At 43.2% G+C, this 16,488-nt stretch overlaps 1 protein-coding gene across 1 annotated transcript in view; it reads right to left on the reverse strand.

Moving 5' to 3' along the window:
• LOC138279905 (uncharacterized) overlaps positions 1-16,120 on the reverse strand; it is a 294,609-nt gene extending 278,489 nt beyond the window's left edge. The window contains exon 1 of the mRNA XM_069219439.1: positions 15,954-16,120. Coding sequence (XP_069075540.1) covers positions 15,954-16,059 — 106 coding nt within the window. The 5' untranslated portion in view covers positions 16,060-16,120. The remainder of the gene's footprint in view (positions 1-15,953) is intronic.
• Between the last annotated feature and the right edge of the window lie 368 nt (positions 16,121-16,488).

A 16,488-nucleotide genomic window follows, 5' to 3' on the forward strand; every position in this document is an offset into this window, starting at 1 on the left:
GGGCAGAGCAATGAGGTTACCGGCGGTACCTGCAAATGCACTAGTGAATATTACAGATGATATGGTGTTGGATTACGGCAAAAGTTTGGCTGACGTGATTCGCTCTTTCTCTCACCAGGTGGAAGCTAACATGTTACCACCAATTGGCGAACCAGGACACTCTCTGAAAGCTGGAGATTGGGTGGTTGTCAAGAAGCACGTAAGAAAATCGTGTCTTGAGCCGCGTTGGAAAGGGCCATATCAAGTGATATTGACAACCACTACTGCTGTGAAGTGTGCCGGGGTTCCCAACTGGATACATGCCAGTCATACAAAAAGGGTAGCGTGTCCTGTTGAAGAGGAACTTGAAAATTCCGGTGCAGCAACCTCAAGAGGAGAAGTCTCAGAATCAGAGATCAGTCAAGAAGGATCTGAGACTACAGGAGAGCCCGCTGAGAACAGCCGTGTCCCTCAAACTATCAGTGAGTTCGAGAGAGGTGACGAAGTGCCAATCTCAGTGGAGGCAGCAGGAGAACAAAGTCAAGGAGAGGTTCTCCCAGAAGCAGACGAATACAATTCAGAAACTGAATACAGTGTCGAACAAGGAGAGAGAGACGAAGAAGTGTCAAATTTAAATCAGAACGAATCAAGATCTGCCGAACGAGTTCCAAGCCTATCAGGAGAAAACACCATATTACCAGAGGAGGGTGCTGTCCAAGGTACTGAAGGAAAACGCCGAAGTAAGACGAACAGAGGTGACAATTGGCCAGACAATTCACACTTTAGAATAAGAGAAATAGAAAATGAAACAATAATAGAGGAAAGCGATACCTCACGAGCAGACGATCTGAGTGAAGGAGAACAGCAAGGTGAACGAAGAATAAAAAGAAAAAGAATAGCAAACAGAAGATATACCGGTCCTGAATGGGCATACGCTACAACCGCTGAATGGCAACAAGAATTCTTAGCGTTCTGTTTTGATCAAGAAATACCAGGCCAGTACTACGGTACCTGAAGAAAATACAACAAGAAAATTGAAGAGAAAGACATTGAAAATTGTGAAAGCTAAAAACAAGAATCTTAGAGAAAAAAAAAACTACCGGAAAGTGACATTAAACCTGGATTTGACTTATAGAAACCTGATTACGACAAGCTGCTAACCTGAATTGACGAAAAGGGTCCTGGATTGAGTGAAGACGCTGTAAATTACGCAGAAAGAGTTTGCTACTCAGAGTTGATTGTTGATCTACTGTTTGATTCTATACAAACATGGCTTATAGTAACAAGGGAAGCAAAGTGTGTGGCTGGTTAGGACTTATGATAGGTGCTGTATGTGCAATAATGATTGTGAGAGTGATTGTAGGAATGCCATGGAGAGAGAGTGAAACTACTAATGCAACTTCAAAACCTGAGACTACTACTACAACTAATAAACTATCACCATGGGAGAAATTCGAGCAAGACACAAAACACCTGCATGAGGGAACTAATCCAAACGGGGAGCTTTCTACTAATGTTTTCTATCGCCTACTAAATGAGTATGTGGAAACTATGAATGCGAAAAACTGTTATGTGTGTACTAAAATTCCTTCATCTGTGCAGGAGGGAGTTACTTATCATAGCCTTCCTCTTACGTATGGGATTAGTTGTAGCCTGCTACTAACAAGATTTTATGATCAAGAGCATGTGCAATATTTTTATTCAAATTTGGATGTTGTGTTTTCTTTTGTGCCTGTTATTGAATTCCTAAATAAGTTAGCTAAAGAGCATGATATAAAATTAGTTAGAGGATTCTTTGAGCCAACACTAACATTTGGAACTGCCTATGCACATCGCAACAACTTAACATGCTTACTGTCTCCTGTAGAGAAAAGCTTTTTAGATCACACAGATGATAGACGCAAAGCATTAAAAGAAAGATTAGAAAAAGGTTTAGAAAAACGCACTTATGCAAATGATTATGCTTATACTGAAATTAAAACCCAAGGCATTTTAGCTATAGATGCATTACACGTAGGTAGACTCTGTATATATAGACCAAAATCTGATCAAGATAATTTGTTTGTAGAAACGAGTGAATGTAGGCATGTGTTTTTGTTTCAGAGCAAATGGACCTTTATGTTAAATGGACAAGACCCAGCGATTCCTGGAATCTATTACATCTGTGGGTTAAATGCATATTACCGTCTCCCTAAGGGATGGTATGGGACATGTTATTTGGGAATAATATTCCCAAAGATTTACCAGATTGATGACTTAAAACAACTACCTAAAATGTCTGAATTACAACATACCAGACAAAAACGAGAATCAGTGGCGGCTGTCATTGGTGATATATTTGGAGCTATAATCCCTTCAGTAGGGGTTATTCTAAATTCTATGAAAATTCAAAAGTTGTCTACTATTGTGGACAACATGCTGACAAATTTTACAGGAGCTATACTTCTGATGGATACTGAACTTGCTGCAGAAAGAGCTATGACTCTTCAAAACCGGCTTGCTTTAGACATTCTTTTAGCAAAGAGTGGAGGTGTGTGCAAAATGCTTAATGAGCGACATTGTTGCTCGTATATACCTGACAATAGTAAGAAAATTAGAAGCATGCTTACTAACCTGACTAGAGATAGTACAGATTTGAAGGATCTAAAAAAACTTGGTGTTTGGGAGAAATTTGGAAAGGGAATTGCCCGAGTGGGAAGTTGGTTTACCAACATTTGGAATGGGGTACTTGCAAAAATCATGATGGGATTATTAATTGTTCTGATTTGTTTATTGGGATTTTGGGGAATATGCTAAATTAATGAAAAGGTGAAAAGAAATTTGGCTAACAGAACCAAAAGAAACGAAGAAAGTGAAAGAGAGAAAATGTTTAATGAAATATGGGAAAGCTCACATAAAGGAAAAGATGTTGAAATGCGCATTATGCGTAAGGCAAAAAGTTAAAACCTGGAAGATTTGTGATGACGAGCGTCATCAGAGGAGGGACTGAGAGAGCGTATTTTGATATTACATATTATAGACGTGAAATGCTTATGTCTAACAATGCTGTATTAATAAAACAATCATTAAAAGCGTATTCATAAAATGGAGAATCGTTCATATGTATAAACTAATGTCAACTGTAAGGAATAATCGTTTATAGTTTGCCTAACTGAGCACATTAAAACGTATAAAACTGCATTCATTAAAACTCGTATATCTTAAGTTAGCATGAGCCAAGCAGAAGCTGTGTAGCTCTCATATTAAAATTGTATTTTTCCTGTCTCTTCAGTGTGCAGAACTTGCAAACGACCATGACCCAGCTATTGTTCTCTCTGTATTAGTTCGAAACATCGGGACATTTTCCCATCCGCATGCTAGCATCTTTTAGTATAAAATGATTGTGCTTCGAAACATTTGTAGATACTTCCAAGGACAATGAGACGAGGGAACGAGAACTTTTAACCTGAGACGTGTGCCAAGCTGATGAAGTAACCCCGGATATGCCACCCACGGAAGACTGATTATGAAGACCAATCAGAAGACAATATATTATCGAGAGATTACTTAATGTATAATTTGATAGGTTAACAATGATGGGGTGTATTGACTAACCAATAGAATTTTGGGGGAATGAATTACTAGAAAGGGATAAAAACCCATGAAACAGGAAATAACGGTGCATTAGGTAGGGAATGATATTGATTACATCCCGAAACTCTGTCACACTATTCTGTGACTTGAGACTTAGACAAACCATCCTTGCCCATATTACTGCCCCTTACACTTTTCTCCTTATGAAGAGAGTGTCTCTTGCCTCTAACTTAGATAGATTGACGGCGATCTGACTGATGTCCTGAAGACGAAGACTGATCCTGAATGCTGACTTAATCAGAGGAGGGTAATTATAAAATTGCTAATGAGAATTCATTTTGCCTTTCTTTCTAGGTACCAACTGCTGTATGTTTTGATAGAGACCTTAGCTAAAAGTTTTCCAAATTGGTGTTCAAAATAGTTTTGCATGACGCCCAACATGCTAATGCTAATTAGAGGTTAGACGAGGTATTCATTCTGACTGATAAACTGACGTGACTGACGTGGTGCTATGCTGAACTAGTATCTTAGAAAGTTCGATGTGTTATAATCCGCTTATATCTATCTGATTGTTCGTGCTACTGATCTTTGCATTATCGAAAGCTTATTGTGGTTGCCATCTTGTAATCATGCTTATATGTTTATTGACTTTGAGATTAATGTCTTTGCTACTAGATTGTAATCAATAGCGAATAAAACTTATTAACTCCATTAAGGTGTGGTTATTCATGACTGAAAGGTCATGGTTGCGCCGAATGTTCGTTAATGTCTAAAGTGAGAGATATTTTGATGTTAAACGTTGACAATGTTATTGACCTATTGATTGATATTTTGATCAGTTATCTCGTCCTACGGTGTCTCACCACTGGGCCCAAAGATTCATTGGCCTAAAACGAGTCCTGATGTGTATAAATTGACATAGAGGGACGCGTTAACACTGAGATGAACAAGGTAAAAGGTAAAAGACTTCACAGTAGCTGTCAGATCTCTGTAAAAAAAGCAAACAATGCTTAGTTCACTAAACTCTGCAAAAAAGCACCATTTAATTTGAGGGTAGTTTTTAACTTTTACAAGGAACTGAAATGACCAACCGAAACTCACGCTGTGAAAGAAAAACATGCTGAAAAACACTGGATTCAATAGTATACAGTTCAGAGCCACCACTGTATTTCTGACTCTTCCTTCCTTCTCATGCTTTAACAAACTATTTCAGGCTAGTGGAGTCGGGCCTAGCCCAATAAACAGGTGGTATCATACCTGGCAAGGAGGGCAGGCCCTGAAGATCCCATGAAAGAACGCTGTAGTGACTGGCATCTAATGGAATGTAGTAGCAATGTGGAATCTAGAATGTAGTGATGTGGGGGACGAGAAGGGTGGAGGAGAATGGTATTATTCATTCTTCTAGAGGTGCAATAAGGCAGTTACATCTCCGTATATATAGCCTGTACAAATAATCAAGGAATTAAGTAATCTGATCGCTGTGAGGATTTACTACACTGTTTTGGCGACGAGCAAGGACTATGAACTTCGTGAGCAGCATGTGGTGAATTTCATTTATTTTTCACAAAAAAAACAGGATCTTGAAGAATTTTGTGGACCAGATAGTGAGTTTTATTTTCTATTTTGCATACTGTCTTGGCTGTTAATCCTGACATCGAATACTGAATACCTAAACTGAAGTCTAAAAACCAGAGGACTTACTTGGTCTGCATCTTTTAAATGGTCAGAGCACGCTCGCTGTCATTGCAGCTTTCCTTGCGTGCTGCAATGTTTCTGTAATGGCTGCTGTTGCTGGTTTGCCGTGGAGCGCATTTCTTTGGATGTAGGCGTTGTAGGCGCACAGCACATTTTAAGCGTGTGTAGATGCTCAGCACGTTTCAAACAAGCCCCACCATCAACTAAAAGTTTTTTGTTTTTTTTACCAGGCTTGTGTTTTGCGGTGGAGATCTTGAAGCATTCACGATCATATGTGGAAGTAAGTACTGCCTTTACAATATGGGTGTTTATTTTTACTGTAAATAAACAAGTTATTTCTATTATTTTTGTTGGATGGTGAGCACCTCAAGTGAGTATAGGAATATATTCAGTGACCCATTATTTACAAAATATATATATATATATATTTTTTTTTCATACTGTAAGAACATGTCAACTAGTGGAGACCCACCTAGTGGTGGCTTGGCACAACTACATTTGAATTCACCAAAGTAATTTTGGGCAATTACAGGAGAGCCCGTGCTGCAGCGGAGTAAGTGGAAGGAATATTTCCTAAACTATTTGGATAACCTGGAGGATTGCAATGGTCCACTCTCACCAGAAAGAAAAAAAAAGATTCTCATTTATTGCTTAGGACCAGAAGGCTTACATATTTACAATCAACTACAAAAAGAAGATAGAGGAAGTGGAGATGGTGATGTTTTCACAAAAGCTATGCAGGATCTTGATGGCCATTTTTCACTAGCTGTATGCATTGCGGTTACACATCATGCGTTTTTTCAAAGAAAGCAGGAAAAGCACGAGAATACTGATGACTATGTTTCCTCCTTAAAGAAGTTAGCGAGATCATGTAGATTTGGAAATTTGCATGATAAATTGTTACAAGACCAGATAGTTATGTACACTAAAAACAAAGTTATACAAGAAAGGTTATGGGCAGAAGGGGAAGCAAATCTCAATGTCATTATTGCAATGGTTAAAAAAAGCAGAATTATCAAATTGTTGCGCTAAAGCCACTTTAGCACAAGAAAAAGTTAATGTAGAAATGGTAAATAAGGTTTCAGCAGGAAGACAAAAATATAAGCCTACCGGAGGACGTGATGTTGATGTTAAAAGGGGGTAAAAAAAGGGAGACAACATAAGTCAAGTTAAAAGTTTTAATACCTTTAATGGAAGTTGTTATTGATGTGGAATATAAGCCTACTGAAGGACGTGATGTTGATGTTAAAAAAGGGAAAAAGAGGGAGACAACATAAGTCAAGTTAAAAGTTTTAATACCTTAAATGGAAGTTGTTATCGATGTGGTAATACGTTTCATTCGGCGAGATATGAAAAGTGCCCAATGAAAAATGCAAAGTGTATTGAGTGTGGCATAGTTGGACATTTTGCCAGAGTTTGTAAACTAAAGTTCAAGAAGAGTGGTGACAAGAAGGTTGCATGTGTGAAAGAAAGTGATGAAGATGAGTCATCAGGAGAGAGTGAAGAAGCTGATGAAAGGGTCAAATACAAAAGTAGTAGTAAAGTAGTGTTGAATATAGCTGAAGGAAAGGTACGAAGCCATTGTGTTGGGTATCATTTGGAGGAGTATCTTTACAAGTTGCTGCTGATTCAGGTTCTCCATTCACCATTATATCAGAGAACATATGGCATATTTTGTTCATTAACAAGTTAGGAGAGCATCTAGAATCCCCAGATATTTCCCCAGAATGTTATACTGGGGATAGAATAGATATAGTAGGGTTGAGAGAACTAGTTTTTAAATTTAGGGACAGGGAGGCAGTAGGTAAACTGTATGTGGCCAAAGTTGGAAGGATCAAAAGTTGTTGAATATAATTTTGGACCCCAATAGCACAGAGCAAGTCTTAGTTGCATGTAAGGAAGAAGATACTAAAGCGTGGGTTTTCCAAGAGTTTCCTAGAGTTTTTGAAGACGGTATTTTGAGACTCAAAGGTTTCACTCATAACATTTGGCTAAAGGAAGGAGCCACACCAAAAATTCACAAGGCTAGGAATATTCCTTTAATAGTAAGAGAGGAAGTAAAAAAAAGAATTAGAGAAGTTGCTTAAACTTGATATAATTGAACCTGTGGAAGCATTGGAATGGGTTTCACCTATAGTGGTAGCTCAGAAATCAAATGGAAAGGTTCGCTTAAGTGTGGATTTTAGGTGGTTAAACAATAACATAATTGTGGATCAATTTCCGTTACCTAGGATCAATGTGATGTTATCGTTAACCAGGCAAGCTAAGTGGTTCTCCGCATTGGACTTGTCTACTGCTTACCACCAAGTAGTTCTAGAGCGTAGCAGTAGACATCTTACAACTTTTTATACACCATTTGGATGTTTCCAATTCAAGCGCATGCCGTTTGGTTTAGCATCAGCGGCAGCAGTATTTCAGAGACTGATGGCACAACTATTTGGGCATATACCTGTAGTAACTTTCTTTCAGGATGACATCTTAGTAATGGGAAAACACAGAAAACAATATGATGACATTTTAAGGAAAGGTTTATCCATTTTGGAAGAAAAAGGTTTAAAAGCAGAAAGTAGTAAGTTTAAGTTTGCTGAGAGGAGTGTTACGTATTTAGGTCATGAAATTAACCAAGGAGGAATTCAACCTAAAAAGAAATTAATTGAAGCCATTGGAAATACACCCTCTCCTAGACTGAACGATGATTTAAGATCCTTTTTAGGTTTAGCAGAATTTTACCCGAAGTTTGTAGAAACTTTTTCTCACAAAACATATGAAATAAGGTTATTATTGAAGAACAAAGCAAAATTTGTATGGAGGGATAATTGTCAAAAACCTTTTGGAGGTGTAGAAGAGGCAATTGTAAAGGCTCCACGTTTGCAGAGTTTTAACCCGGAGGCACAAGCAATCATCACCACTGATGCGAGCAGTAAGGGACAGGGTGGAGTTTTAACAGAAAGGAACAAAAATGGAAAGAAGTGCGTTGTAGCATTTGCTTCTCGGTTACTATCACCAAGCGAGGAGAAGTATTCTGTTATAGAAAGAGAGGCATTAGCAGTTGTGTGGGCGCTGGAACATTTTTGCAAGTTTGTTTGGGGCAGGAAATGTATTGTAGGATCTGATCATAAACCACTTACTAAACTTTTGACGACGGAGGGTCTCTCTACAGAATCTGCAAGAATTTCAAGGATGTCGGTGAGACTGCAAGATTTCCTTTATGAAATACAATATGTACCAGGAAAAACATTGTGACTGCAGATTTTCTTAGCAGAATGTCATTACCTTTGAAAGATCTAGAACAGGATCCCTGGAATGAGTGGTGTGTAGCTGGAACAAGTATACAAAAAGATGTATGGATGGAAGAGTATGAGAAAGATGTAGTATTGAAAGAAGTAATAAACAAGATTGTGAATGCATGGGAAGAATGTGGAAAAGCAAAAATAGAAGAGGAATTGAAGGCATATTGGGAAGTAAGAGAAGAACTGGGTGTTAAGGAAACTTTTGTATGTAGGAGTGGGAAAGTTATTCCTCCTTGTGGTGTTAGGCAAGGTTTGATAGCTATTGGTCTTGAAGGACATTCAGGAATAACTCGTACAAAGAAAAGTATAAAGGAATTGTATTGGTGGCCTAAAGTTGATTTAGCTGTTGAAAGATTTGTACATAGCTGTGTGGATTGTGAGACAAGTGACAAGACTTAGAAAACATTACATCCACCTGTGTCGTCATTAGGGTGTCCAGATGTACAGTCGAAGGAAGTTGCTTTGGATATAATGGATCCCGTTACATGGAAGGATCGTACATGCAAGTACATAATAGTTCTTGTGGATATGTTTTCTAGATGGATAGAAATGGAAGTAGTTCTAAGGATCAACACTAATGTTGTTATTGAGTTCTTGGAGGACGTATTCATAAGAGAGGGTTTCCAGCTACGATATTAACAGACAATGGTGTACAGTTTAAGTCAGAAGAGATGAGAAATTTTGTGAAGTTGGCTTGTATAGAGCAAACATTCAACAGCCTTGTATCATTCTAGAGATAATGCTGTAATGGAAAGAGTAAATAGAGTTATTAAAGGTATTGTACAAATAGCTAACAAAGGAAATAAGAATTGGGAATATGAACTGAAGAAAATGCTGTGGTCATATAGTTCAACACCTCATGAGTCTGTTAGGAAGAGTCCTTTTGGTTTAAGGAGGGATCGGGTACCTTTTTCCAAATTAAATCCAGGATGGATGTGCAGGAGCAAGCAATGGATTTAGAACAAAGAGGCTGTAAGGAAAAATATTTTGAAGTCTCAGGAAAAGAATAAGGTCTATTATGACAGCAGACATAGGGGGTCATTCTGACCCTGGCGGTCATGGACCGCCAGGGCCAACGACCGCGGGAGCACCGCCAACAGACTGGCGGTGCTCCCATGGCATTCTGACCGGGGCGGTACAGCCGCGGTCAGATACGGGAAACCAGCGGTGTACCGCCGGTTTCCCGCTGCCCAAGGGAATCCTCCATGGCGGGATTCCGACCCCCTTACCGCCAGCCTTGTTCTGGCGGTTTTGACCGCCAGAACCTGGCTGGCGGTAACGGGTGTCGTGGGGCCCCCTAACAGGGCCCCACCAAGATTTTCAGTGTCTGCCATGCAGACACTGAAAATCGCGACGGGTGCAACTGCACCCGTCGCACCCCTTCCACTCCGCCGGCTCCATTCGGAGCCGGCATCCTCATGGAAGGGGGTTTCCCGCTGGGCTGGCGGGCGGCCTTCTGGCGGTCGCCCGCCAGCCCAGCGGGAAACTCAGAATTACCGCGGCAGTCTTTTGACCGCGCAGCGGTATTCTGCCGGCGGGACTTTGGCGGGCGGCCTCCGCCGCCCACCAAAGTCAGAATGACCCCCTAAGTGTAGGTAGGTACTTACACCTAGTAACCGGCCACAATCCTTTAATAGATGCAGTCAAGGTCTCAATAAATTAATCCTTGCTCAACCACAGGTAGCTTGGACCACAAGCAGTTAGGCTTAACTTAGGAAACAGATGTGTAAAGCACTTAGGGGGTCATTCTGACCCTGGCGGTCATGGACCGCCAGGGCCAACGACCGCGGGAGCACCGCCAACAGGCTGGCGGTGCTCCCATGGCATTCTGACCGCGGCGGTACAGCCGCGGTCAGATACGGGAAACCGGCGGTGTACCGCCGGTTTCCCGCTGCCCAAGGGAATCCTCCATGGCGGCGCTGTAAGCAGCGCCGCCATGGGGATTCCGACCCCCTTACCGCCAGCCTTGTTCTGGCGGTTTTGACAGCCAGAACCTGGCTGGCGGTAACGGGTGTCGTGGGGCCCCTGGGGGCCCCTGCAGTGCCCATGCCAATGGCATGGGCACTGCAGGGGCCCCCTAACAGGGCCCCACCAAGATTTTCAGTGTCTGCCATGCAGACACTGAAAATCGCGACGGGTGCAACTGCACCTGTCGCACCCCTTCCACTCCGCCGGCTCCATTCGGAGCCGGCATCCTCATGGAAGGGGGTTTCCCGCTGGGCTGGCGGGCGGCCTTCTGGCGGTCGCCCGCCAGCCCAGCGGGAAACTCAGAATTACCGCGGCAGTCTTTTGACCGCGCAGCGGTATTCTGCCGGCGGGACTTTGGCGGGCGGCCTCCGCCGCCCACCAAAGTCAGAATGACCCCCTAAGTGTAGGTAGGTACTTACACCTAGTAACCGGCCACAATCCTTTAATAGATGCAGTCAAGGTCTCAATAAATTAATCCTTGCTCAACCACAGGTAGCTTGGACCACAAGCAGTTAGGCTTAACTTAGGAAACAGATGTGTAAAGCACTTAGGGGGTCATTCTGACCCTGGCGGTCATGGACCGCCAGGGCCAACGACCGCGGGAGCACCGCCAACAGGCTGGCGGTGCTCCCATGGCATTCTGACCGCGGCGGTACAGCCGCGGTCAGATACGGGAAACCGGCGGTGTACCGCCGGTTTCCCGCTGCCCAAGGGAATCCTCCATGGCGGCGCTGTAAGCAGCGCCGCCATGGGGATTCCGACCCCCTTACCGCCAGCCTTGTTCTGGCGGTTTTGACAGCCAGAACCTGGCTGGCGGTAACGGGTGTTGTGGGGCCCCTGGGGGCCCCTGCAGTGCCCATGCCAATGGCATGGGCACTGCAGGGGCCCCCTAACAGGGCCCCACCAAGATTTTCAGTGTCTGCCATGCAGACACTGAAAATCGCGACGGGTGCAACTGCACCTGTCGCACCCCTTCCACTCCGCCGGCTCCATTCGGAGCCGGCATCCTCATGGAAGGGGGTTTCCCGCTGGGCTGGCGGGCAGCCTTCTGGCGGTCGCCCACCAGCCCAGCGGGAAACTCAGAATTACCGCGGCGGTCTTTTGACCGCGCAGCGGTATTCTGCCGGCGGGACTTTGGCGGGCGGCCTCCGCCGCCCACCAAAGTCAGAATGACCCCCTAAGTGTAGGGAGGTACTTACACCTAGTAACCGGCCACAATCCTTTAATAGATGCAGTCAAGGTCTCAATAAATTAATCCTTGCTCAACCACAGGTAGCTTGGACCACAAGCAGTTAGGCTTAATTTAGGAAACAGATGTGTAAAGCACTTAGGGGGTCATTCTGACCCTGGCGGTCATGGACCGCCAGGGCCAACGACCGCGGGAGCACCGCTAACAGGCTGGCAGTGCTCCCATGGCATTCTGACCGCGGCGGTACAGCCGCGGTCAGATACGGGAAACCGGCGGTGTACCGCCGGTTTCCCGCTGCCCAAGGGAATCCTCCATGGCGGCGCTGTAAGCAGCGCCGCCATGGGGATTCCGACCCCCTTACCGCCAGCCTTGTTCTGGCGGTTTTGACCTCCAGAACCTGGCTGGCGGTAACGGGTGTCGTGGGGCCCCTGGGGGCCCCACCAAGATTTTCAGTGTCTGCCACGCAGACACTGAAAATCGCGACGGGTGCAACTGCACCCGTCACACCCCTTCCACTCCGCCGGCTCCATTCGGAGCCGGCATCCTCATGGAAGGGGGTTTCCCGCTGGGCTGGCGGGCAGCCTTCTGGCGGTCGCCCACCAGCCCAGCGGGAAACTCAGAATTACCGCGGCGGTCTTTTGACCGTGCAGCGGTATTCTGCCGGAGGGAATTTGGTGGGCGGCCTCCGCCGCCCGCCAAAGTCAGAATGACCCCCATAGTGTTAAAGAGGTGCATCTAAAGGATGGACAATGGGTGAGAGTAAAATCTATCAGGAAAGTGGCTAAGGGTGAGAGCAGATTCAGTGAAGCTAAAAGGATTAAAGCAGTCAGGAAAAATACAGTAGAGCTGGAAGATGGGAATAGATGTCACATGAGTCGTATTGCATTGGCTAGGAGGGTATGTGAAAATATTGATAGTATGGAGGATAATGTACAAATAAATTATATACAAAGATTCAAATATGACAAATATTGGTGGATTAATTTGGATCAGGAAAATGAAGAGAACTATAGAACAGGTGTAGAAAAAGTTGTGTCACAAAATGTGGAAGAAGAGTCTGATAATTTGGGTGATAGTTGTGATGCAAGCAGTAATAAGAAGAATGACAATGTAAAACCGATGGGTGAAAAAAGGAGCAAATTTGGATGAATGTTGAAAAAAACGAAAAGGCTGGAAAACTATTGTGTGATTGATGGGTTAATGCTTTTCTGGTAATTTTGGTTTTGTTTCTTTCTTAGTTGTCACGATGGGAGGAAGTGGGGGTTCTTGAAGTAACTGTAATAGTGTGTATTGTTAGTATTAATGTTTATATGGATTATATTGTTTTTTTTAATGGTAGAAAAGGGGATGTGTAGTGACTAGCATGTAATGGAATGTAGTAGCAATGTGGAATCTGAAATTTAATGCTTTAGGGTATGAGAAGGGTGGAAGTGAATGTTATTATTCATTTTTCTAGAGGTGCATAAAGGCAGTTACAGCTCTGTATATATATCCTGTACAAATACAGATGAAATTAAGTAATCCGATTGCTGTGAGGATTTACTACAAAGGCTTCAGGTGGCATTACACAGATGACAGAACCCACCCTCCCATTGTGCTGCCTCAAAGTTTCCTTTAACCTTTTTAGTGTGAAAAGTCACATTATGGTGGTCATTATGAACATGGTGGTGTGGTCCGCCATGCTGGTGGTGGCGGGAAAACCCGCCAGCCAGCATGGCGGGCCACACCGCCACATAATGAACACCATGAGGGCCGCCATCAGCGGCCCTCACTCACTACCAGGCTGCCTCCGTCAGGTCGGAATCATTATCCAACAGGGCAACGGGGCACCGCTGAGGGCCCCTGCAATGCCCATGCGCTTGGCATGGGCAGTGCAGGGGCCCATGTGCAGTGCTCCATCGCGCAGGTCACTGCCCAATTTTTGGGCAGTGATCTGCGCGAGAGGTGCAGCTGCACCCGCCGCACAGGGCCATTGACGGCAGCTCCATGTGGAGTTGCCGTCAATGTCCCGGCCAGGCATTCCTGTGGGCCGGAGGGCAGAAACAATGTTTCCACCCGCTGGCCCACAGGAATGTTCATTATACGGCCGGCAGGGATCCGGGGACGCTGCCGGTCAGTGGTTTGACTGCCAGCATGAAGTGTTCAGAATGAGGGCCTATGTTCTGCTTAAAACTGGCCATTTTGTTGGAAATCCAAATCCTTCCAAGATCACAAAAATCAAATAGGTGTTGTGATACTTAATGCCAGACTGATTCTACTGACTTAGAGTTTTCTATGCTAAGAACAAAAATGTAAGCCACAGAACAAAATGTGATTAGTAGAATGGGCACATGGAATGTAGGGAATGCCTCCAGGAAACGCTGGAGAGAAAGAAAACTGGGTGACTGCCAGCTTCAAAACACGTCCAAAGCTCCAAATTTGCAATCGTAATGTAAACAAACTGCAATTTCTCTACTTCTTAGGCCCTCAGTCTGTGTTATGTGAGAATTCCACAGCAATATCTCCGCACCCAAAATTACCAATACTGCAGAGTTCAGTAATTTTATGATGTATTATAACCACATCATTTCAAAATTTACCCTGAGGAGTTTTAGCAGGATTTTCCTGCATTTCCTATAGAGGGCCTTGAAAATGTGCTTTCCATTTTATATCTTCCTAGAGCATTGCGCCTGAGCATGATTTAATAAACTGATCTAGTCCATGCCAGCGCTATTGAAGCAGGGCATCTGAATAGAAATTTAGGCCCATATTTATACTTTTTTAGCGCCGCATTTGCATCATTTTTTTATGCAAAATCGGCACAAACTTACAAAATACAATTGTGTTTTGAAAGTTTGCGCCGCTTTTGCGTCAAAAAGCGGCGCAAATGCAGCACTAAAAAAGTATAAATATGGGCATTAATGCCCATAACACACACAACAGCTGGTACTAGGAGTACTTCTGCAGCCTCTCAATGAATATCAAGAACATTGAATTAAGGTTTATGAGTCCATAGAATGCATGTGTACAATGAAGCGGACACAGTATGCAAAATAGAATAGTGACCATCAAAATAGGATTTTGTCTGTATTCCAAACTTCTTGAAGACACCATGCTGTGTCCTAGAGAAGAGAGGTCTGGTTAGAGCGTCACATGCTGGGTTCGGAGTGACATCTCCTGAGGTTCAAATAAAGTTTCAGCAATACACCATCAGATATCACCATATTCTACACAAAGAACTTAGGGCCCTATGTACGAAAGCTTTTTCCCATAGACACAGAATGGGTAAAATCCTTTGGTACATCTGGCCTTAATCTTTCCAAGGCTTCATTGAATCAGCCCATGATGCAAGGTCTTATTTAGAGCAGGGTGTTAACAGAAAATCCTCCAATGTGTGGATTAACTGCTACATCTAGAGAACACTCCACTGGGAGAATTTCCTTCATCATACTAATTCCTATGGTGGATATGGTGGAGGAAGTAGAGTTGGCAGATTCAGCGACAAATTTAGCATTTTCCACATGAATCAAAGGATTTCATGTCCCCAACTAATTCTAAATCAGGCCCAAAGTCAGTTTTTTTTAATCTGTCTAAGTACAAGTCACAAAAAACACGACTTGAGCTTGTCACTGCTTTCCACATGCATACCCCTTTATTGATACTGGCAATGTAGCCAGTCTTAGACTATAGACCTGTATGCAGGGCCACTGAAATTATACAGCAGGGGTGACTAAATTGTGAAGCAAGAATAGTCAAATTATGCGGTTTATTGTGGAATACTGTCTGGTAGTATTGCTTCATTATTGTCATTGTTACCTATGGTTCACTGTTTGGACAAAGATTTCACCCGTTAGTACCAGTTTAACAATCACACACAGCAATAAACAACTGCGAAGAGCCTTCCACTGCACAGAACATGCATCAAAACATTTTTTATTAACTTTTGATCCAACTGAACTACATTTATTTTTGTATTTGTTAAAAACGGCAGAATATGCAGCAGATTATGGATTACGTGGCAAATGTAGCAAATCCATAATTATTCAGAAAACGACACAGCCTAAGAACCGCATATATTTCTACTGTCCCTGCCTGTAGGTTATGATGATGACGGTGAGGATCTTGCTACAAGACCTCTGTTCTTCCTGTTGATATTTACTTGCTTCTGCTGCAGCCCACTCACCTTTCTACAGGATACCTCTCCCATCAAACACCACTGCACTGAGCTGGATCAACATTGAACTACTCTGACACATAATATTAGAATAAACTCCGCTTACCTTGTATCGGTTGAGCGGCTGCCAAGGCGCTGAAGAGCACAGTGAAAGCAAAGGAAACAGCTGAGAGAAGTATAGATGTTAGGAGCAATTTGTCGTGACGAGCCATGAGGGCACAAACACAACCCGCACATCCACAAAACAAAAGAACACAATCAAGCCGTATTGAAGCTACGTCCTCCGCAAGCAACTGAAGCGCGGACTAAGTGCCCCAAGGCATCACAAAATTTAAGCTCAGTTTCCTGGTTCGCGAAATGCATGTCGGGATCTTATCTCTTGACTTCGCCCTCCGTTGCTATCTTGGTGAACACCTGTTGCTATAGTATTTATTACCACGACCGACTTTTGCTGTATTAAAGGCTGTTAATAATAAATATGTTATCGATAAAGCGTGAACATCAAATTAAAAGTTATTACTTTGTCTCAGCTTAACAAACTTGAGAAATGTCTGCTTGCAGCTCCACAGATCAGATTCTGAAGGCCAATCACTTCATCTCTTTACAGAGGAAAACACGTGGGCCGGTATGATCAGACCTTG

Source organism: Pleurodeles waltl, chromosome 2_2 (genome assembly GCF_031143425.1).
Source record: "Pleurodeles waltl isolate 20211129_DDA chromosome 2_2, aPleWal1.hap1.20221129, whole genome shotgun sequence".
Classification (NCBI taxonomy): Eukaryota; Metazoa; Chordata; class Amphibia; order Caudata; family Salamandridae; genus Pleurodeles; species Pleurodeles waltl.